Consider the following 21728-nt stretch of genomic DNA (forward strand, 5'->3'; position numbering starts at 1 on the left):
GAATATTGCAGCAGTAAAATAACTGCACCCAGCAATGATAAAAGAAACAAGTTTTAAATGTTGCAAAATTGGGATATAAGATAATAAAGAGAAAGAGATGAAGATATTTAATTAATTTTTAACCCAACAAACCTTTCAGGGTTAGTTTGGAACTGCATGAAACAGCTCCAACCATGTTTGAAGCTTTGCAAGTGTATTCACCCGCATGATTCATCTCAGCGTTAAGAATTTTAAGAGTTGCTACATTTCCTGTGAAAGATATAATTAATTTTTCTTCACTCGTCAATTTTACACCATCTTTAAACCAAGAGGTTTCAATGGGCATCGAACCAGAAACGTGACATTCAAATGTCTCTGGGAGATGAAGAGTTCCTTCTATATTCTGAATTTTTCTTGTGAAAGAAGGAGCAACTTTACGTTCTGTAAAGTAAACAATTAAGGAATGAGTTCTTCAAAACTGTGATCATATCGGAAATTTACTTTTTAAAAATCGCAGTGAAAAATGTTTTAAATGTTCCAATGGAAAAATATATCAGATGCTGACATATGCCAATCTGTCAAGCACAATTAATCAGTTCAGCAAAATCACCTTGAATATTGAGCATGGCCTTTGATGAGCAGGTCCCTATTTTATTTTCAGCTTTGCATATATATTCCCCACAGTCACTCAAAGTTGTTTTCTTCAGTTCCATTCTTGCAACATTGTTCACAAACTCCATTTTACAATTAGGGGTGGCTCTCAGTTTTGTGTCCCCTTTGTACCAAGAAACCTTAATTTCAGGTGTTCCAGTAAGAGTACATTCAAAGAATCCTGGGTCACCTATTGTTATTTCCAGGGGTTCTAAATGCTGGATGAATGTTGGCGGTTCTGAAGTATAATCAATATATATCAACAGTTAAAAATTATGCATATCATGTGTATTAAAAAGAAAATAAAGGGACATAATATTGATGTAAAGTCAGTGACTAATAGAAATCTGAAGTTTAACAAACCTAATACTTTGACCTCAGCATGACAAGTGTCCATTCCAGCATCATTTTCTACCTCACATGTATATTCTGCATTATCATCTCTAATACAGTTGAGAATCTCCAAAATACAAGATGTTTCAGTAGTAGTTAGAATATGTCTTTCTGACTGGAATATAGGCATTCCATTTTTTTTCCAGCTGATTGTGATTTCTGGGGTACCAGTGTATGTGCAGTCAAGGCAAACTGACTTGCCCAGTACAACACTGGAGTCCTTCAACTTCTTCTGGAATACGGCCGGTTCTGGTGAGGATACATATGAAAACTTTTTTTCAAAAAGGCCAAGCAACTCCAGTAAAATATTAACTTACATTTAATTTGTAATTTACAAACCTTTCACAAACAATTTTGTTGCACAAGAATCTTGGCCAGCTTCGTTACTGACTTGGCAGATATAGTCTCCACTTTGGGAAGCATCTATGTTTAGTAGCTCTAATACTGCTGTCGAGCCACTTAAAGAAATTAGACATTTCCTTCCTGTTACCAGTTCAGTGCTACCTTTAAACCATGCCACTTTCAGTGGAACTGTTCCAGTAACAACACTTGTAAACCTCACATTTGAACCAGGTAAAGCTTCCTGAGGATCAGGTTTCCTCATAAATGAAGGTGGTTCTAAAGGAGTCAAAGCAAAATATTGTAATGGAACATTAAGTTATAAATTTACTAGAAAGATGAATGTAATTTTTGCTGGAAATTAAGACAAAATTAATTTTTCTCTTTTTCCACAATTTTTACTCCTTTGCCCCCTCTTTCCTGACGGATGTGGTTCATGCAAATCCACAGATAATAGTAGCCTTCCGGTACCATTCTTCATGTCTAAGCCTAAAGGTGGGCAGCAACAGTTTGAGCATTTGACGAAGATAATGATGATAGCTGGGCCGAGTTCTGTCCTGACACAACACCCACACTGATGTCTCTTGAAAGTGACATCAGATTGTCTGGTTGAGATCTGCTGTAAGAATCCTGGCAAATTCCTACATCAGGTTTTTTAGGCTAATTAATGAAAACTAACTTAAATACTGTGACTGACTTCTTTAATTTATTCGTTATACTGAACCTTTAACTGAATTATTTTTCTTGCTTTTGCCGAGCTTGACACTGAAATGTTTATGAGCTGATGGAGTCTAAGTTTGGGAAGCAGGAGCTCTTGAGATCTGACCTGGTTTGGACAGTCAGATGGATAAATTGTATATATTTTTAATAGGGCCACTGTAATATAATTAGTGGGTTGAATTAGTCTTTACAGGCTTTACTGGATAAAGAAATATAAGAGGAGATTCCCAAGCAGAGATTATAGAGGTCGCATATCGCATTGATTGATGTGACAGTATCTAGAACAGGTTCAGTGATCTGTAACATAGAGAATGCATTTCTACCCAGGCAGTGTTGCAATTATGAGATTTACAAGATTATGACCAGGATTCTAAATACTGAATTCAAGTAAAAACTGAAGTAACTCCCTATGGTATTTTTGCAGGATTTTCAAAATGAATCTCACACTCTGAGCACTGCAGAGTCCCCGAGCAAGATTCACGTCGAAAATCAATACGCGGTGCCTATTCCTGCCCGAGAGACAGGAGCATAGCACAGAGCGAAGATCAGCGCATATGCAGTGACCCCACATTGCTGGCCTCCTGATAGCTGGCCAGCTCTACAACAGCCCCCCCCCCCCCGTCGCTGCCCTTCCAGTCCCCCCCCACCCCTGATCGTTGGCCTCCCAAATCTCTCAGGGCCCCCACCGCCTCCCCCCCCCACCGCCCCCCACCCCCCCACCGCCCCCCACCCCCCCACCGCCCCCCACCGCCCCCCCACTGCCCCCCACCCCCCCCACCCCCCCACTGCCCCCCACCCCCCCCCACCCCCCCACTGCCCCCACCCCCCCCCACCCCATTCCACTGTCCGCCTCGATCTCCCGATTCCACCCCCACCGGCAGTCCAGGTCTCACGTGAGCCCCCACCCTCAGCAGCACCAATGCCCTTCCCCCGGCAGCCCTGACCTCTCGGAAAACCGAACCCCCCATCTATCGCGATGGCCAGCCCCGATCAGCCCTTTCCTCCCCTTCCTCTGCCACTGATCCCAAGAGCAGAGTGGCAGCGATCTCCCGATCTTCCCCACACAGGCCATACTCCCAATAGGCCTCACCCCATTAGGCTCCACCTCCTTGGCACTGTCCAATGCCCGGTGGGCAGTACCATGGTGTCCCCTGGACATTACCAATTTGCCCCTTGGGCAGTGCGAGGGGGCCAGGTTGGCACTGCCAGGCTGGCAATGCCCAGGGGTCACCCCCCCTACCCCCTGCTAAATGGCCCCTGCTGATGTCTCCCGGCCCATTGCATTGCTCGAGCAGCATGCAGCAGGCTGGGAGAATCGCCCTCTGTATATTTTTGGGGCTGTGTCTTTAACATAAGATGAAGGAGATCATGTGATCTGTTCTGATGTCTGCCTGTCATCAAGCACCGATCAGTTGAAAGGGGATCCAGAGTGATTTTTGGCGAAGAACGAGCAAGATGTTTATACCTGATTACAATGGCAGCAGCTAGTGTGCTAATAGCCTTTGAGTCTCCAAAGTTTCAAAAAGATGTTGATAATGTTGGGTTGTTAAAAGATTGTCCATTTACTAAGATAAAAGCTGGTTGGAATATTAAGGATAGCTGACACACATCTCTATCTGGATATAAGACCCATGTGATTCATGTTGCCACGGTGATGGGCTTTGAGATGACAAGGTACAGAGGTAACCACTGCGTTATCAGGATTTCCTAAAATATCACTGAATATGAAAGATAGTTTGTTCTGTTAGGGGTTTAAAGGAAACAGAGCAGCTACAGGCCCGAAGCCTCTACTGTTCACCATGCTGGAATGTGATTTGAAACCTGAACTTGGATTGAAAAGACCTAATTCATGAGAAATTGAAACAATGCTGGATGATTTGTCTCACTTGTGCTGGAAGCAGGGTCTCCGGTAATGCTTTCACTATGAAGACAGTTCTGCAGTTAAAAGTTACCAGGCTTAAAAGGGGAAAGAACAGAAAGCTAAGAATAATTTTGTGAATAAGGGAGTTCAGTTTAGATTATTAGCAACAGAGTTCACTGTACTTTTATCTTTTAATCTAACTGACTATACATGATTATTTATTAGCATTCATGTTATTTGATTTTTTATGTGTTAAAATTCTTTTGATTAAACGGTCAATCTTGTGACATTATTCTTTTCTGAAATACATAGGTTTCTGGATGCTATAAAAAACATTACCAGTCTCTATTGAGATTGTAGTAATACAAAGAGTAATGTAAAATACTGGAATCTTCACAGAAAAATAAACTGACCTTTCACGGTCAAGACACCACTGCATTCATCACTCCCTGCAGTATTTGTTGCTTTACATGTATAATTGCCAACATCTGACATTTCCAGAGCATTTATTTTTAAACCACATGTATTATCTCCAAATGTGAGATGACATTTTGCTCCATGAACAATCTCTTGTCCATCTTTGAACCAAGATATAGCAATAGGTGGTGATCCAGACACTTTGCACTCCATTTGGATAGGAGAAGCCAAAATACCATCCACCTTCTTTAACTTTCTTGTAAACGTTGGTGGAATGATTCGATCTGTTTAAGTTACATCAATAAACCATGATTATGAAAAGATTTGTTTAACAAGTATTTAACGAATCCTGAAAATAAGTATGAAAAAGAAGAAAAAATAAACCAAACCTAGAACGCTGACTGATGCTTTGCAGCTGCTGCTACCAACATTATTTTGGACTTCAAAAGTATATTGACCACTGTCTGCCTTCTCGGCAGAAAGAATCTTTAGGTTGGCAATCCCATTTAGAAAACTGATTCTATACTTCCTGCCAGATGCTAACTCTTGACCATCTTTCAACCATTTCACTTTTAGTTCTGGTGTACCTCTAACAACGCATTCCAAAGTTGCTTGATCTCCTGCAGTTACACTGACAGACTCTGCTTTTTCCGTTATTGTGGCAGGTTCTAAAATACAAAAAAAATGTACTTTTACAAAAGATTCTTGGTATACATTGGTAAATAAAATAATATTGGGCAATGCCCTTAAATGCAAGCCAAATTCTAAAAACATCAATAAGTTGACGTTAAGTACTGACCCAGAAGCGATATTATAGCAGCACTCTCACGCATTCCAGCATCATTTTTGATTTGGCAAACATACTTTCCAGCATGAATTGGTTCTAGTTTTGAAATATGTAACGTTACAGTGTTTTGTTCATGAGTAATAGTCATATCCTCATTATCTTTCAATTCTTTGTGTTCCTTGATCCATGTTACATGAATTGGTTCTGAACCTTTAATGGTAGCTTGTAAAGTTATAGACTCTCCAAGCAGAGAAGAAATGTTGGAAAGTTTCTTCACAAATACTGGTGGCTCTGAAGAATTAAAGAAATATTTTTTATGTGTGATTTGTTTTTCTAAAATTGCAACAGTGGCAAAATTTAAATTTGGAAAATTTACCAACCTTTCAGATTGACTGTGCCAATGGAAGTATCACCTCCTACATCATTCTTGGCCATGCACATATATTCTCCTATATCTGGAGCCTCCACTTTAAGAATATGAATACTTGCGACATGGTTTTCATACATCATTTTATACTTATTACTTGCTCGGATTTGCCTTTTGTCTTTGTACCAGGATATGTCAAAAGGAGATGTACCACGGATTTCACACTGGAGTACGATATCAGAGTCTTTTCTGACATTAACCGTCTCTAGTGGTTTACTGAAAACCGGAGGTTCTGTAAGAAAATCGTAATTTGTCTCATTTATGCATTCATGGTGAAAAGATACTTGCTTTAGAACAAACTTTGAAATACACTTGAAAAAAATCTACATACCTTTGACAGTAAAAGCTACATTGCAACTTGCACTGCCAGCTTCGTTTTGAGCTTCACATAGGTAATCCCCGCTATCTTCCAAACCAGCGTTAATGATTTCAAGAACTGCTACACAATTATCATAACGCATTTTGTACTTGGTACCAGCACTAATTTCAATGTCATTCTTGAACCATGAAACCTTTATTTCGGGCGTGCCAATCACTTTGCACTCAAAATGTACGGATTCACCTTTCTTCAACACTTTGGATGATTCTGGCTTCTGAATGAAAGTTGGGGGCTCTAGGAAACCAAAATAGAGGACATTTAGTGCCAGAGTAACAAGAATGTTAGTGTTTTGGAAGAATTGGAATTGTGAAGTATGTGGAAAGAAGTATGATACTGAACAGTAATCATATAAGAGAATGTTTCAAATTATTTTAAAAAGACATAAATCAAAGATTTATTTTCAGTGTTATATACAATAAAAAGCATTCAATAGAATCGCTTTAGTGAAGAGTACAAGATGATATATTCTTAAGATCATGAAGAAAATAAGAAGTAAATATAAAATTGATGAAGAGTATAAGATTGTAACATATGTTCAATGTCATGAAGAACACAAGATGCTAACATGATAAACAGATAAGAAAGATGATCTCTACTGAGAATACTCAGCAAGTTAAAGACAAAACAACAAGTGAAACATAAACAAGATACTGATAACATATTGCAACACTGCATAAAAATTGCACACCTGTTACAAATAGTTTGGCTGTACAGGTATTTACGCCAGCATCATTGGTGACGTGGCAAGTATAGTATCCTGTATTGGAATGATTTACTGAATACAGTTGCAGAAAACTGGATGAACCTTCTGTCATAATGCGACACGTAGCATCAGAATTTAGCTCCTTGTCATCCTTAAACCATTTGAAATACAGAGGAGGTGTTCCTTTCACATCACTCTTGAACCGCACTGCAGAATTGGGGGGGACCTCCTGTGACACTGGTTTTACTATAAATCTTGGTGGTTCTAAAATTCATTGAAGAAAAAATATATTTGTTGCATTATGAACCACATAACGCTAATAAATTCAGAACAACTGACTTTTATCATTTTAAGAAATGGAGTTGATAACACAAAGATTGTAGTTCAAACCTTTCACAACTAATGTGGCACTGCATTCATCACTTCCTGCTACATTTGATACTTTGCAGGTATAATTTCCACCGTCTGTGATTTCTAGTTGATGTAGCTCCAAAGCTGAAGTGTTATCTTGCCGTGATATTTTATATTTGTCACTATCTGATATCTCCTTGCCATCTTTATACCAATGCATGCTCAATGGAAGAGAGCCAGATACTTTGCACTCCATGGACATGAAAGACCCTAATGAAGTGCCCATATCCTTTAACTTTTTCGTAAATGTTGGAGCAATTAATTGATCTGTACAATATAGAGCACAATCTGTAAGCTTAAGATGTAAAAGTAGCCTAAAATACCAAGTCTAATTTCATGCCTTAACTGCATTCCTTTTCACAACAAATTAAAATACTAACCTAATACTGTCAAGGAAGCTTTGCAGCTGTCGACTCCAAATTCATTCTGCACCTCAAAAGTATATTCACCACTACTCGACTTCTCTACCGACAGAATCTTTAAACTGGCTATGTTTTTCTCAAAGCTCATTTTGTAATTTCTGCTGGGTGTAATCTGCTTTCCATCTTTAAACCATTTATTTTTTAGGTTTGGAGTACCAGCTACAGTACATTCCAAATTTGCTGGATTTCTCACAGTTACACTGTGTGACTTTGCTCGCTCAACAATTTTTGCAGGTTCTGTTAAGAAAAAAATATTGTGCTGAGTCATTGTTTATTCTTTTTAAAGGAGTGCTGCTTTTTCACGAGTAATATACATTTGAACTTAGCAGCAACTGACTTTCACAAGTTGGGCAACAAGATTCACAAGTGTTCTCTACCAACCTGTGACTGTCAATGTAGCAAAACATTTCTCAATTCCTGCATCATTTTTAGCCTGACAGATATATTTCCCACCATGTTTCGTTTCACCAGCAATAATTTTCAGGATAGCAGTATTGTTCTCAAAACAAATTGCTAGGTTATCATCTTCTTTGATATCATCATCATCTTTCATCCAACTTATGGATAAAGGCTGTGACCCTTTTACAAAACATTGAAATGCAGCAGGATTTCCAGCAACTATTGTAATACTTTCAATCTTCCTTATAAATGAGGGAGGTTCTGGTTCAGATAAAGAGGCAGACAAATAAATATGAATTATTTCCTCTGTCCTCAAGCATGATAATAAAATAGAAATATGTAATAGAAAATTTTTTTGGAACTGTTCTGTAAAAATATCAACATTATGAGCAAAATTACTTTCCAGACTCAATGTAACTAACCTTTCAAGCTGACACTACAACTGCAGGAGCAGCTTCCCACATCATTTGTTACTGTGCATTTATAGTCACCAGCAGCGGAAGCACCAATCTTCAAAATGTGAAGACTAATTAAAAAGTTCTCAGTGACCATCTTATATTTTTCACCTAATCGAATCTGCTTATTATCCTTAGACCACATAACATTAAAGGGACCTGTTCCAGCTACTTCACATTCAAGAGTGGCACTACTACCTCTTAGTAACTCAGTGGATTGAAGTTCCCTTCTAATACTGGGAGGTTCTATAAAGTAATCACAGTAAAGAAATACAGATTAACTGAAGTGCAGAAACTGATAGAAGCCTTTCTCAAGAAACCACAGTATATATTTTGATGCTGAATTAAGAAATACATTATTACAGACCTTTAACTTCAACCTCAGTGCTGCAGCTGTCACTACCAGCTTCATTTCTTGCTTCACATATGTAGCATGTACTGTCATCCAGCATAATATCAATAATTTCAAGAACTGCCACAGAACCATCAAATGACAAGATATATTTGTCACTGGCTATAATTTCCTGGCCATTTTTGTACCAAATAACTTTGATTTTAGGTGTGCCAGTTATAATGCACTCAAAACGCACTGTGACTCCTTTCTTTAGTATTGTTGAAGTGTTTAGCTTTTTAACAAAGCTAGGAGGTTCTAGAAGCCAAAACGTTAAAAAGTCAGTATGAATTTAAAGAATAATCAAAACCAATTCAAACTAACATTTAGCTATAGATAATTTGCGACAAAAAATTTACAGATCAAATTTACAACTTAAAAAAAATTATAGTTCAGTGCTCAGTGAGAGCTCTGTGTCGGGTAAAACAAACAAAAATTCCTTTTTCACGTATAGAATCACTGTGCAGAAGAGGCAATTCGGCCCATCAAGTCTGCACCGACTCTCTGACAGAGTATCTTGCACAAGCCCTCTTGCCCGCCCGATCCCTGCAACCCCATACATTTATCATCCATCTAACCTACACATCTTGGGACACCGAAGGGCAATTTAGCATGGCCAATCCACCTAATCTGCATTTCTTTGGACTGCGGGAGGAAACCAGATATATGACCAGCTTTTCCCATTGCTGCCTCCACCATAATTGTTCTTCTTCACTTTGAGAGCTGGGCAGTCTAGACTTCAAAAGTTCTCAAAATTGCCTTTTCTGTCCTTTCATGGTGCAATTCAATTTGACTTTAAACCTTATTTATTTGAGATTTTCCTTAACTAAGAAAGAACTTTCCACAATTACCTAAATGTCAGCCTTCACCCATGATGCTTCATCTAACAGTTAATGTCAAAACTGTAGAGATTCCAAATAAGGAACGAGTATCAGCCCTGATTTACTGATGCTGGGTAAATGACACAGCCCTCTCTCTGGTTGGCAGTGTAAAGTTGTACAACTAGAGCTGACTAACCATCAAGAAGACAAGTTGATGGTGCTAGACTTTTAAAATAGCTAAGCAGGGAAAGCAGTATAGAATAAAACATAAGCGCAATAATAAATACAGAAATGCACACCTTTCACAAACAATTCTGCGGAGCAGGCAACTGTACCAGCATCATTGCTGACTTGGCAGGTGTAACCACCCGCGTCAGATATTTTAGCTGAAAGCAACTCCAACAAATATATTGAGCCTTCATTCCAAATAGAATATGCCACACCATGCATCAGCTCCCTGTCCCCTTTAAGCCATTTTGTAGATAATGGTGTGCTTCCTTTCACAACAGTCCTAAACTGTACTGTAGAACCAAGTACAACATCTCGCGATGTTATTTTTTCTGTAAAGCTTGGGGGCTCTAAAATTCACACAAGAAAAAACACATTTAATTAACTCATGTATGTGGGAACTGGAAGAAATGCTCAGATTGAAGATAATCTTATGAATAGTACATGCTAACATATTCAAAAATTTACAAACTTAAAATAATGAGGAAAGGGATGTTTGATAGGTTTATTTAGTTACATCACTATTGCACTGATTTTTTTTTAAAAAAAAGCTTTGATAAGGAAATAAACATTTCTTGGACTATCAATAAGAAGGAAATGTGACAAAGCAATTTTTCAAACCTTTTACACTTAAGACAGCACTGCATTCATCCTTTCCTGCTGAATTTGCCACGCTGCAAGTATAAATTCCACCATCTGAAATGTCTAACTCATTGACTTCTAAAGACAGCATATTGTCTTGAAATAACATCTTGTATTTGTTACTAGCTGATATTTCGCTGCCCTCTTTATACCAAGTAACATCCATGGGAATAGAACCAGAAACTTTGCATTCCATTCGTATAAAAGATCCTAAAGTATTGCTCATTTCCTTTAATTTTCTTGTAAACAATGGAGCAATTATTTGTTCTGTCCAGTACAAGGGAGGGAAAAATCACAAAGATCAATTAAAACGTGTCCATTATTTTAAACTTTGTGATAAGATTTGGTTTTCAAAATAATTGCTTCATGAAATCAAAGTTTTCAATATAAATTAATCACTGACCTAATACTGTCAAAGAAATATCACAACTTTTGGCTCCAAACTCATTCTGAACTTTAAAAGTATAGTCAGCACTGTCATCCATTTCAGCAGACAGAATTTTTAGACTGGCCACCTTATTCACAAAACTCATTTTATATTTTCTATTTGATTCCAGTTGCTTTCCATTTTTGGACCATGCAACGCTTAACTCTGGTGTGCCAGCTACTGTACACTCCAAAATGGCTGGGTCTCCTGAAGACACTGTAAATGACTCAGTCTTTTCTATGATATTCGCAGATTCTGTTGGAGAAATTAGACCATTTCCATCAGGAGAACTATGCAATAATTGTGTTACGATTTCTATGTTAAGAAATTAACATGGGCACAGCAACATGTAGAATTGATTTGATAACTCATGGGTTGGGTTTAAATCCAGTAAAGGCTGCTGCAATAGGGGTGTCAGTCTGCATGAGGACTGTAGGTGATCCATGTGAAATGAGTTTGGGCGGCTTCAAATCAACTCATAATGGGTTTGTGTTCAATGGAGAGCAATTGCCCCATTCTGGCATTATATTAACAATCTCGTTGACAGAGCTCATAAAACAGATGAGGAAAATTCAATTAAGCCACTGGGATGGAGTGGAGATACTCTTCCAAGTATTTGCCAGAGTCATACCTTTGGCAGTAATCAGGGGAAACTATTGTTCCTGACGATGGATTCTCAACATGGAAAATGTTCTCATTGTCATTTTTAATTTTGACATTAAAATAACTTTGCTTGGAGAGGTATATATTATGAATTGAGAACTTTTGGATAATGATTTGTGCTTATGACTTGCTACTAACCCAATATTGCCAATGTAGCAAAGCATTTTGCAGTTCCTGCGTCATTCTTTGCCTGACATATGTAATATCCACCGTCTTTTTCTTCAACCTTAATAATCTGCAACATGGCAACATTGTTTTCAAAGGACATTTTTACATTATCATCTTCTGTGACATGTTTGCCATCTTTTTTCCAGCTTGTAGTTATTGGAACTGAGCCCTTTACAAGACATTGAAATACAGCAGGATTTCCAGAAAATACTGTTGCATTTTCTATTGTTTGTACGAAGGTTGGTCTCTCTGGTTCAAAGTAAAGAGAATATAACCTGTTATAATTTATAATTACACAGCCAATGATTAATGATTAAAAATTATTTCAAGGTATTCAATAATACCTCATAAGAACATAATAACAAACATCCAGTTAAAATTACTGAGGGAAACTGGATTGCCACTGACCTTTCAAACTGACTGTAGAACTGCAGGAGCAACTCCCAACATCATTTTTTACCGTACACTTGTATTCACCAACATCTGAGCTATCAGACGTTAGAATGCAAAGACTGACTAAAGAAATATCAGTGATCATTTTGTATTTTTTACTGTGTCGAATTTGTTTATTGTCTTTATACCACACAACTTCAAAGGGACTTGAACCGGCCACCTCACATTCAAGAGTGAAATCAGTGGATTTTACTACCTCAACTGGTTCAAGCTTCTTCGTAAATGTGGGAGATTCTAAAGAGTAAAGACGATAACATGTTTTATAAATCTCAGGTTTAGCAAGTTGACTTCCAACAATTATAAATGACATAAAGAATTGAGATTCATTTTTAAAGAGCAATGGCTAATGCGCGAGACAAACCAACATCCGGCTAGTTTCTCTTTCAGCTATCATTGAATTATTCAAGTACACTTTTACACTTGTTGTTTTATCCATATGCACAATCTTCAATGGTGTTATTAGTCCTCAATGTTTATAAATTTTCCCAGATGCGTACGATTACAGAGAATTTTCCCTGTGCCCCATCAGCAGGAAAGAAGGGAGCAGTCAAAATCGAACATCTTCATTTCCAGGTCCGCTCTTGCCAGTTCCCCATTTTTAACACCAATCCTTTGGGTGGAGAAAAATGTGTATTGGACTGTAGCTGAAATCTGACCGATAAACACAAATTGGAATCCAATTATATGCATGGGACCCAAATGGGAATTTTATTTTTCTTTTGAGGATGATGCGAAATGACTCCAATGGCCATTCTCCAGGTTAAGTTGTCAGGAAGATAGCAGCGTTTTCGAGATAATCCAAAAGCGATTCCATAATAGAAACTTCTACTGGCCTCGGAAAGGTGGTCTGTAGTCTTTGCTCTTGGATTCGCCCTTCAGCAGAGAATCTCTCAGGGAATCTGAGAATCTCACACAGTCCTCCTCCTAGGTTTATCTTGCTGATGCTATGTGGCATTGCCCGGTGTCAGAAGCCAGATATAACACACCTTGCAACCATCGCTCCACAGTAGTCTATCTTCCCCCACCTGATGCCTTGTCACAGGAAGCCCCCAGTTGTCGCTTACTGCTCCAAACAGTCAAGTGGCCACAATCAAATCAGATCCAAAAGTTAAGGGGAAGGATGTACGGCCTTGCTTGAGCGAGACCGGAAATTCCGCCTGAGGTCAACGGACATTTCCGTTACCCACCTCTCACCCCCTCCGAATCCGTGGCAGGTGAATTCCGGCGAAGGTCTCCCTGGGCCCTCAGTGAAGAAATGCTGCCATAGTTTACATTTGCCAGATTCCCGCACGGAATGAATTTCTATTCCACAATTGAAACGAAGCAATAAAACTAGGCTGTTAAAAATCAAGATTCGCAACTATTCCAAATGCGCACAAAAGGAACTTGCAACACTTTCAGAAAAACTAATTTACTTCTGACAGGAAATGTAACCAGAATTTTTACAAACCTTTCACTGCAACTTTAATCTCGCAAGATTCACTGCCAGCTTCATTTTGTGCTTTACAAGAATAATTCCCACTGTCATCCAGGCTTACATTGACAATCTCAAAGATTGCCACAGAATCAATAAATGACATTCTGTATTTTTCATTGGCACTAATCTCACGGTGGTTCCTGAACCAAGAGACTTTGATTTGAGGCGTGCCAGTAACTTTGCACTCAAAACTTGCTGTCTCTCCTCTTTTAAATATTGCTGCAGAATCTAACTTCTTAATGAAATATGGAGGTTCTAGAGAAGAAAACGTGGTAAACTTCATTACAAAGGTAAAAATGCAGCAACAAACAGGGACAACATAAAATCAACGCCTACGAACATGAAGAAATAAAGAAAAACAACACACAAACAATAGTAACATTGAAAGTAACAAACAAGAGAAAGGCACGTAACAAACCAAAGAAAGATAACTTTGCAGACATGCAAAGTTTTCAAACTGGGTGAAGTCAGAACTTTTAAGTGTTCCACAATGGTTTAACAAATGAACCTAAAATACACACCTTTGACAAATAGACTTGCTGTACAAGTGGCGCTGCCAACTTTGTTGCTGACTTCACAAGTATAGACACCCAAATCAGACACTTTAGCTGAAAGCAACTCGAGTAAACTCGTTGAACCTTCATTTAAAATGAAACAGTCAGCTCCAGACATCAGCTCCCTGCCATCCTTCAGCCATTTTATAGAAAGTGGAGCAGTTCCTTTCACAACACTTCTAAACTGCACTGTGGAACCAGGTAGAGTTTCCTGGGCTACAGGTTTTTCCGTAAAACTTGGTGGTTCTAAAATTCAGGTGGAAAGAAAAATGGAATCCCTTTAGTACTTAGTTTACATTTTCAGGGCACCGAGGAAAAATCAGAAACTGAACAAGTGAAGGTAAATACAAAAGATAGAATAGAAACTGTAAAGCATGTTCATCTTTCAAACCTGTTATTTTTAAGACTCCACTACATTCATCGCTTCCCACTGAATTTGTCGCTTTGCAAATGTAAGTTCCGTGATCAGAAAACTCTAGATCATTAACTTGCAGTGTTGTTGCACTATCTTGACATAATACTTGGTATTTTTCACCAGATGTTATTACTTTGAAATCCTTATACCATGTAAAGCTCATTGGAAGAGATCCAGCAAGTTTGCATTCCATATGTACGAAAGATCCTAAAACAGCATCCAAATCCCGTAACTTTCTTATAAACAATGGGGGAATAATTTGATCTGTTCAAGGCAAGGTGATAAAAGCACAGCGGTCAACTTAGAATAAATATTTCCAAAAGCTTTACATCAATCAAATCAACTGTGATTGTTTTTAATAAGATGGGATGATTTCAACAGTTTAATTTTCAGCTTTACAAGGACATATACTTCAAAGTCCATTCAAAACAAGGCGTTTTTAAAATCAGCTGATTTGGATATTCTTATCATTACTCAGTCTCAATGAGAAAAAATATACAATGGAATCCTTTATATATGTTTATGATCAACTTATTTGAAAGCAAAGCTTTTAAATTGTGCTGGATATTTAAATTAGTCAAATTTTAAATGTAAATCAAACACGAACCTAATACAGACAATGAAGCTTTACAGATGCTGGTGCCAAACTCATTCTTGACCTCAAAAGTATATTCAGCAGTATCATCATCAGAAACAGAAGGAAATTTTAGGCTGACCACGTTATTCTCGAAGCTGAATTTGTGTTTTTTGCTCGGTGCCATTTCATTACCATCCTTAAAGCATTTAACTTTTAGTTCTGGTGTACCAGCCACAGTACATTCCAAGCTTGCTGGATTCCCTGCAGTCACACTGATTGACTGCGCTTGTTCTGTGATTTTGGCTGGTTCTATGAAGGAGAAAAAGATCTCTTCAATATATTACTGCTATGAGCTCTACGGTGCATGACAAGGAATCTGAGTTTATTTGCAATTAGTAAAAACTTTGAAATGGAAAGTACTACACAACTAACGTGGCACTGACCTGCTACTAACAAGGTGGCAAAACACCTCTCCGTTCCTGCATCATTCTTAATATGACATGTATAATTCCCAGCATGTTTTTCCCCAACAGTATTTATCTGAAGAGCAGCAAGACTATTTTCAAAAGACAGCTTAATATTGCCATCTTCTTTGACACCAACGTTGTCTTTCTTCCAAGTGACATGAATAGGTGTTGAGCCTCTTACTAGACATTGGAATACAATAGAATTCCCTGACAATGTTGTGACATTTTCAATCTTCTTTATAAATCCTGGGGGTTCTGGTTCAAAGCAAATAGCAATGTAAATATATTTTAGTTTTTCGTTTTTTTTTCTAACAATGCTTCAACATATAAAGGTGGAATGCTTCCACAAACATCTTAGCGATTGCTTTTCCAATGGAGAACAAGACAACTAAAATAGCACTATTAACAGCGGAAAAAAAATATTTTCTTACAACATGCTACGACTAACCTTTCAAGCTGATTGTGGAACTGCAGGAACAACTCCCCACATCATTTTTTACTGTACACATGTATTCGCCTATATCAGAGGTATCGGATGTTAGAATGCAGAGGCTGGCTAAACAATTATCAGAGATCATTTTGTATTTTTTGCTGCGACGAATTTGTTTATTGTCCTTATACCACAGAACTTCAAAAGGACCTGTTCCGGCCACCTCACAATCAAGAGTGATATCACTGGTTTTAACTATCTCAGCGGACTGAAGTTTCCTTCTAAAACTGGGAGGTTCTATAAAATAATCACAGTGAAGAAATCCAGATCAACTAAAGTGCAGAAACTAATAGAAACCTTGTTCAAGAAACCGCAATATATATTTTGTTACCGAATCAAGGAAGGCATTATTACAGACCTTTAACTTCAACCTCAGAGCTGCAGCTGACACTACCAGCTTCATTTCTTGCTTCACATATGTAGCATGTACTGTCATCCACCATAACATCAATAATTTCAAGAACTGCCACAGAACCATCAAATGACATCATACATTTCTCATTGGCTATAATTTCCTGGCCATGTTTGTACCAAGTGACTTTGATTTCAGGTGTGCCAGTTATAATGCACTCAAAATGTGCTGTGACTCCTTTCTTTAATATTGTTGAAGTGTTTAGCTTTTTGATGAAGCTAGGTGGTTCTGGAAGCCAAATAAATGTCAGAGTAAATTTAAAGAATAATCAAAAGCAACTCCAACTAACATTTAGGTATAAGTAATTAGTGAGAATACATTTAAAGTGCACATTTACAATTTATAAATAAATTATTATAGTTTAATTCTCAATTACAACGGTGTACGAATTTCTTTTTTCTATTCTATCAGTAGTGCCTCCACCATAATGGTTATTCTTAGTGCCTCATTAGTGCCTCCACCATAATGGTTATTCTTCATTTTGGGGGTGGGTGGGGCATTCTAGGCTTTAAACCTTCTCAAACTTGTCCATCTCTGTCATTTTAAGATGCAAATCAATTTGATGTATGACTTTTGTTTTGCCTGTTCTTCTTTAAACTCAGAACAAATTATATGATGCTTCATCAAACCGTTAATGCAGAGATTCCAAATGAGGAATATCAAGTCTGAGTATCAGCCCAAATTTACTGATGCTGGGTAATTGTCACTTCCCCCTCTCCATGGTTGGCAGTGTAAAGACTAACCACGAGAGCTGATCTACCATCAAGAAAACAAATCGATAGTTCTAAACTATTAAGATGGCTAAAAAGAGAAAGCAGTATAGTACAAAACAGAATTTCAATAAAAAATGCACACCTTTCACAAACAATTCTGCGGAGCAGGCAACTGTATCAATATCGTTGCTGACTTGACAGGTGTAACAACCCGCGTCAGATATTTTAGCTGAAACCAACTCCAACAAATATATTGAGCCTTCATTCCAAATAGAATATGCCACACCATGCATCAGTTCCCTGTCCCCTTTAAGCCATTTTGTAGATAATGGTGTGCTTCCTTTCACAACAGTTCTAAACTGTACTGTAGAACCAAGTACAACATCTCGCGATGTTATTTTTTCTGTAAAGCTTGGGGGCTCTAAAATTCACACAAGAAAAAACACATTTAATTAACTCACGTATGTGGAAACTACTAGAAATGATCAGATTGAAGACAATTTTATGAATAGTACATGCTAATATTTAAGAACTTAACAAAATTAAGTTTGATAGGTTTATTTAGTTACTTCAATATTGAAGTGAAGAAAAATCAATTGGCTATTTTGATAAAGAAATAAACATTTCTTGGACTATCAATAAGAAGGAAATGTGACAAAGCAATTTTTCAAACCTTTTACACTTAAGACAGCACTGCATTCATCCTTCCCTGCTGAATTTGCCACTTTGCAAGTATAATATCCACCATCTGAAATGTCTAACTCATTGACTTCTAAAGACAGCATATTGTCTTGAAATAACATCTTGTATTTGTTACTCGCTGATATTTCGTTGCCCTCTTTATACCAAGTAACGTCCATGGGAATAGAACCAGAAACTTTGCATTCCATTCGTACAAAAGATCCTAAAATACTGCTCATTTCCTTTAATTTCCTTGTAAACAATGGAGCAATTATTTGTTCTGTCCAGTACAAGGGAAAGAAAAAGAACAAAATGATTTTTTAAAAAGTCAATTGTTTCAAACTTTGTGATAAGATTTGGTTTTAAAATAATTGCTTCATGAAGTCAAAGCTTTCAATACAAATTAATCACTGACCTAATACTGTCAAAGACATATCGCAGCTGTCGGCTCCAAACTCATTCTGAACTTTAAAAGTATAGTCAGCACTGTCATCCATTTCAGCAGACAGAATTTTTAGACTAGCCACCTTATCCACAAAACTCATTTTATATTTTTTATTTGATTCCAGTTGCTTTCCATTTTTGAACCATGCAACGCTTAACTCTGGTGTACCAGCTACAGTACATTCCAAAATGGCTGGGTTTCCTGAAGACACAGTGAGTTGTTCTGTTTTTTCTATGATATTCGCAGGTTCTGCAGGAAGAATTAGATTATTTGCATCAGGGGAACTGTACAATATTGGTGCAAAGATTGCTATTTTAAAACATTTTGGTGGGGGATGACCATACAATGGGTTTGGTGACTCAGAATTAGGGTCAATCTGGAAAAAATTCTGCTTAATCAGTCAATCTTTCTGTATGTGTTTCATGTGAAATGCCTTTGCATGGTCTCCATAGAGCTCACAATGGTTTGTGCTGATATGGCAAAACTGTCCCTATCTGGGAATTAAGTCAACGATCTCATTTAGAGATGCCACAACATTGATGATGAGGTTAATGGACAAGAGTCACATGGATGAAGTGGAAGAACTCTTCCAAGAGTTTATCAGAGATATGTTAAGGGAGCATGATTGAGGAACCATATCCTGTATTTAACAGTGCCATATTTGAGTGTTTGTTTCTAATAATGACTGCTCCACATGGAAAATGTTCCCAGTGCCAGTTATAACATTGGTAACTTGGATGGTCACAAAATTAATTTATAAACCTAAAAATAATTTTATGTGGAAAAGTAAATGTCATGAAACTGAGATCAACAGCTTGTGAACAACACCGGTGCTTATTACTTGCTACTAACCCATTACGACCAATGCAGCAACGCATTTTGCAGTTCCTGCGTCATTCTTTGCCTGACACATGTAACTTCCACTGTCTTTTTCTTCAACTTTAATCATCTGCAACGTGGCAACATTGTTTTCAAAGGACATTTTTACATTATCAGCTTCTTTAACACGTTTGCCATCTTTTTTCCAGCTTGTAGTTATTGGAACTGAGCCCTTTACAAGACATTGAAATACAGCAGGATTTCCAGAAAATACTGTTGCATTTTCTATTGTTTGTACGAAGGTTGGTCTCTCTGGTTTAAAGTAAAGAGAATATAACCTGTTATAATTTATAATTAGACAACCAATGTTTAATTATTAAATGTTTTACGTTTCAAGACATTCAATAATGGGGTACAGGAAAATGACAACATGCAGATACCACACTACATCCACGTAAATTACTGAGGGAAACTGGATTGCCACTGACCTTTCAAACTGACTGTAGAACTGCAGGAGCAACTCCCAACATCATTTTTTACTGTACACGTGTATTCACCAACATCTGAGCTATCAGACGTTAGAATGCAAAGACTGACTAAAGAAGCGTCAGAGATCATTTTGTATTTTTTACTGCGTCGAATGTGTTTATTGTCCTTACACCACAGAACTTCAAAGGGACCTGAACCAGCCACCTCACATTCAAGAGTAACATCAGTTGATTTTACTACCTCAACTGGTTCAAACTTCTTCGTAAATGTGGGAGGTTCTATAAAAATAAACACATAACATGGTTTACAAATTACCTACCCCTAAAATCCAAGTTCTGCAAAGTGACTCCCTGATACTAAAAATTCTCAACTGATTTTCAGTAAAATGTCCGATGAGTAATCATGGAAAATAAACCAACATGGACGTTGTCTCCTTCGGTTAATGTTTAATGCAGATTAGTCATAGAATCATAGAATCCTTAAAGTGCAGGAGGAGGCCATTTGGCCCATCAAGTCTGCACCAACTCTCCAACACAGCATCCCAACCTGGCCTTATTCTCGTAATCTCACATACTTACCCCACTAATCCCCCTAACCTACACATCTTGGGATACTAAGGGGCAATGTAGCATGGCAAATCCACCTAACCTGCATATCTTTGAAGTGTGGGAGGAAAACGGAATACCTGGAGGAAACCCATGCAAACACGGGGAGCACATGCAAACTCCACACAGTCACCCAAGGCTAGAATTGAACCCAGGTCCCTGGTGCTGTGAGACAGCAGTGCTAACCACTGTGCCACTATGACAACTAAAGAGTGCCAAATACTTTAAAATAAATGAACCTCACATTTACTTTATAGTTCAGTCTCATCCAAAGATGTGCAGGTTAGGTAGATTGACCATGCTAAATTTCCCCTTAGTGTCAGGGGGACTAGCTAGGGTAAATGCATGGGTTATGGGAATAGGGCCTGGGTGGGATTATGGGCGGTGCAGACTCGATGGGCCAAATGGCCTCCTTCTGCACTGTAGGATTCTATGATTGTATGATTCTCTACAGGTTTCAATAGCACCAACAGTCCACGTCAAATCAAATTTTGACTAGATGCAAATGATTGTAACGAGCATAAAATAATAGAAGGGGAATTTTAACTAACCCCATCAGTAGTAATGGGGGAGTTGTTAACAGACGGACGCATTTCCATTTTCTTGACATTTCCCACTGACTTTGGCAGTGGGTGAGGCATCCACTGGATTTTGACAGGAACATCACCAATAAGTGGAAATCTCGGCATAGTTCAGGCAGCAAGCAACTGAATAGCTGCTTTTGAATCAAACGCAGTAGTTAAAATCTTCCCGGCTTCCGACGAAAATGTCTACATTGTCTCCGCCTGCCAGCTTTCCGCACAGAATTAATTTCTACTCCACCATTGAAAAGATAAAAGAAACTAGGCTGCTAAGTCAAGATTCCCACATATTCCACAAGTGTACAATAGGAACTTGCAACACTTTCAGAAAGGCTAATTTACTTCTAATGGAAAATGTAACCAGAATTTTTTACAGACCTTTAACTGCAACTTTAATCTCACAAGATTCACTGCCAGCTTCATTTTGTGCTTTACAGAAATAATCCCCACTGTCATCCAGGCTTATATCAGCGATTTTAAGGATCGCCGCAGAATCAACAAATGACATCTTGTATTTTTCAGTGGCATGAATCTCACGATAATGCTTGAACCAAGAGATTTTGATTTCAGGCGTGCCAGTTACTTTGCACTCAAAAATTGCTGTCTCTCCTCTTTTAAATATTGCTGCAGAATCTAACTTCTTAATGAAATATGGAGGTTCTAGAGAAGAAAATGTGGTAAACTTCATTACAACAGTAAAAGGCAGGAATACATTCATGCAACATATAAAGGAAAATAAGTGAAATTTAATGCTCGCAGCAGTGGGGCTTGCCTCCCCTTTGGAGAGCTGGTGGCAACCCTACTGTGACGTTTCCATGCTCTGCTCCTCAAGCCCGATTTACTACCATTCAGGCACTGGAGGCTTCA

At 38.0% G+C, this 21728-nt stretch overlaps 3 protein-coding genes across 3 annotated transcripts in view; all 3 read right to left on the reverse strand.

Annotated features, from left to right (window-relative positions):
* LOC144503721 (titin-like) overlaps positions 1–21728 on the reverse strand; it is a 350880-nt gene that overhangs the window by 200996 nt on the left and 128156 nt on the right. The window contains exons 71-91 of the mRNA XM_078228491.1: positions 21240–21521; positions 19675–19953; positions 19220–19498; positions 18338–18616; positions 17915–18202; positions 17384–17662; positions 16475–16756; positions 16075–16353; positions 15603–15881; positions 15190–15468; positions 14559–14846; positions 14135–14413; positions 5906–6187; positions 5528–5806; positions 5160–5438; positions 4750–5028; positions 4357–4644; positions 1363–1641; positions 994–1272; positions 590–868; positions 133–420 (exon numbers count right to left, since the gene is read on the reverse strand). Coding sequence (XP_078084617.1) covers positions 133–420; positions 590–868; positions 994–1272; positions 1363–1641; positions 4357–4644; positions 4750–5028; positions 5160–5438; positions 5528–5806; positions 5906–6187; positions 14135–14413; positions 14559–14846; positions 15190–15468; positions 15603–15881; positions 16075–16353; positions 16475–16756; positions 17384–17662; positions 17915–18202; positions 18338–18616; positions 19220–19498; positions 19675–19953; positions 21240–21521 — 5904 coding nt within the window. The remainder of the gene's footprint in view (positions 1–132; positions 421–589; positions 869–993; positions 1273–1362; positions 1642–4356; positions 4645–4749; positions 5029–5159; positions 5439–5527; positions 5807–5905; positions 6188–14134; positions 14414–14558; positions 14847–15189; positions 15469–15602; positions 15882–16074; positions 16354–16474; positions 16757–17383; positions 17663–17914; positions 18203–18337; positions 18617–19219; positions 19499–19674; positions 19954–21239; positions 21522–21728) is intronic.
* Positions 7325–8153, reverse strand: LOC144503726 (myosin light chain kinase, smooth muscle-like). Its single transcript, XM_078228505.1, has 2 exons — positions 7871–8153; positions 7325–7726 (listed from the first exon to the last, which is right to left on the reverse strand). The coding sequence occupies exons 1-2, from the start codon at positions 8040–8042 to the stop codon at positions 7443–7445; spliced, it is 456 nt and encodes a 151-aa protein (XP_078084631.1). The 5' UTR covers positions 8043–8153; the 3' UTR covers positions 7325–7442.
* LOC144503957 (titin-like) lies at positions 8306–12560 on the reverse strand. Its single transcript, XM_078229122.1, has 7 exons — positions 12092–12560; positions 11654–11932; positions 10829–11107; positions 10405–10692; positions 9855–10133; positions 8711–8992; positions 8306–8589 (listed from the first exon to the last, which is right to left on the reverse strand). Exons 1-7 carry the CDS (start codon positions 12444–12446, stop codon positions 8306–8308), a joined length of 2046 nt encoding a protein of 681 aa, XP_078085248.1. The 5' UTR covers positions 12447–12560.

This window comes from Mustelus asterias, chromosome 14 (genome assembly GCF_964213995.1).
Source record: "Mustelus asterias chromosome 14, sMusAst1.hap1.1, whole genome shotgun sequence".
NCBI lineage: Eukaryota > Metazoa > Chordata > Chondrichthyes > Carcharhiniformes > Triakidae > Mustelus > Mustelus asterias.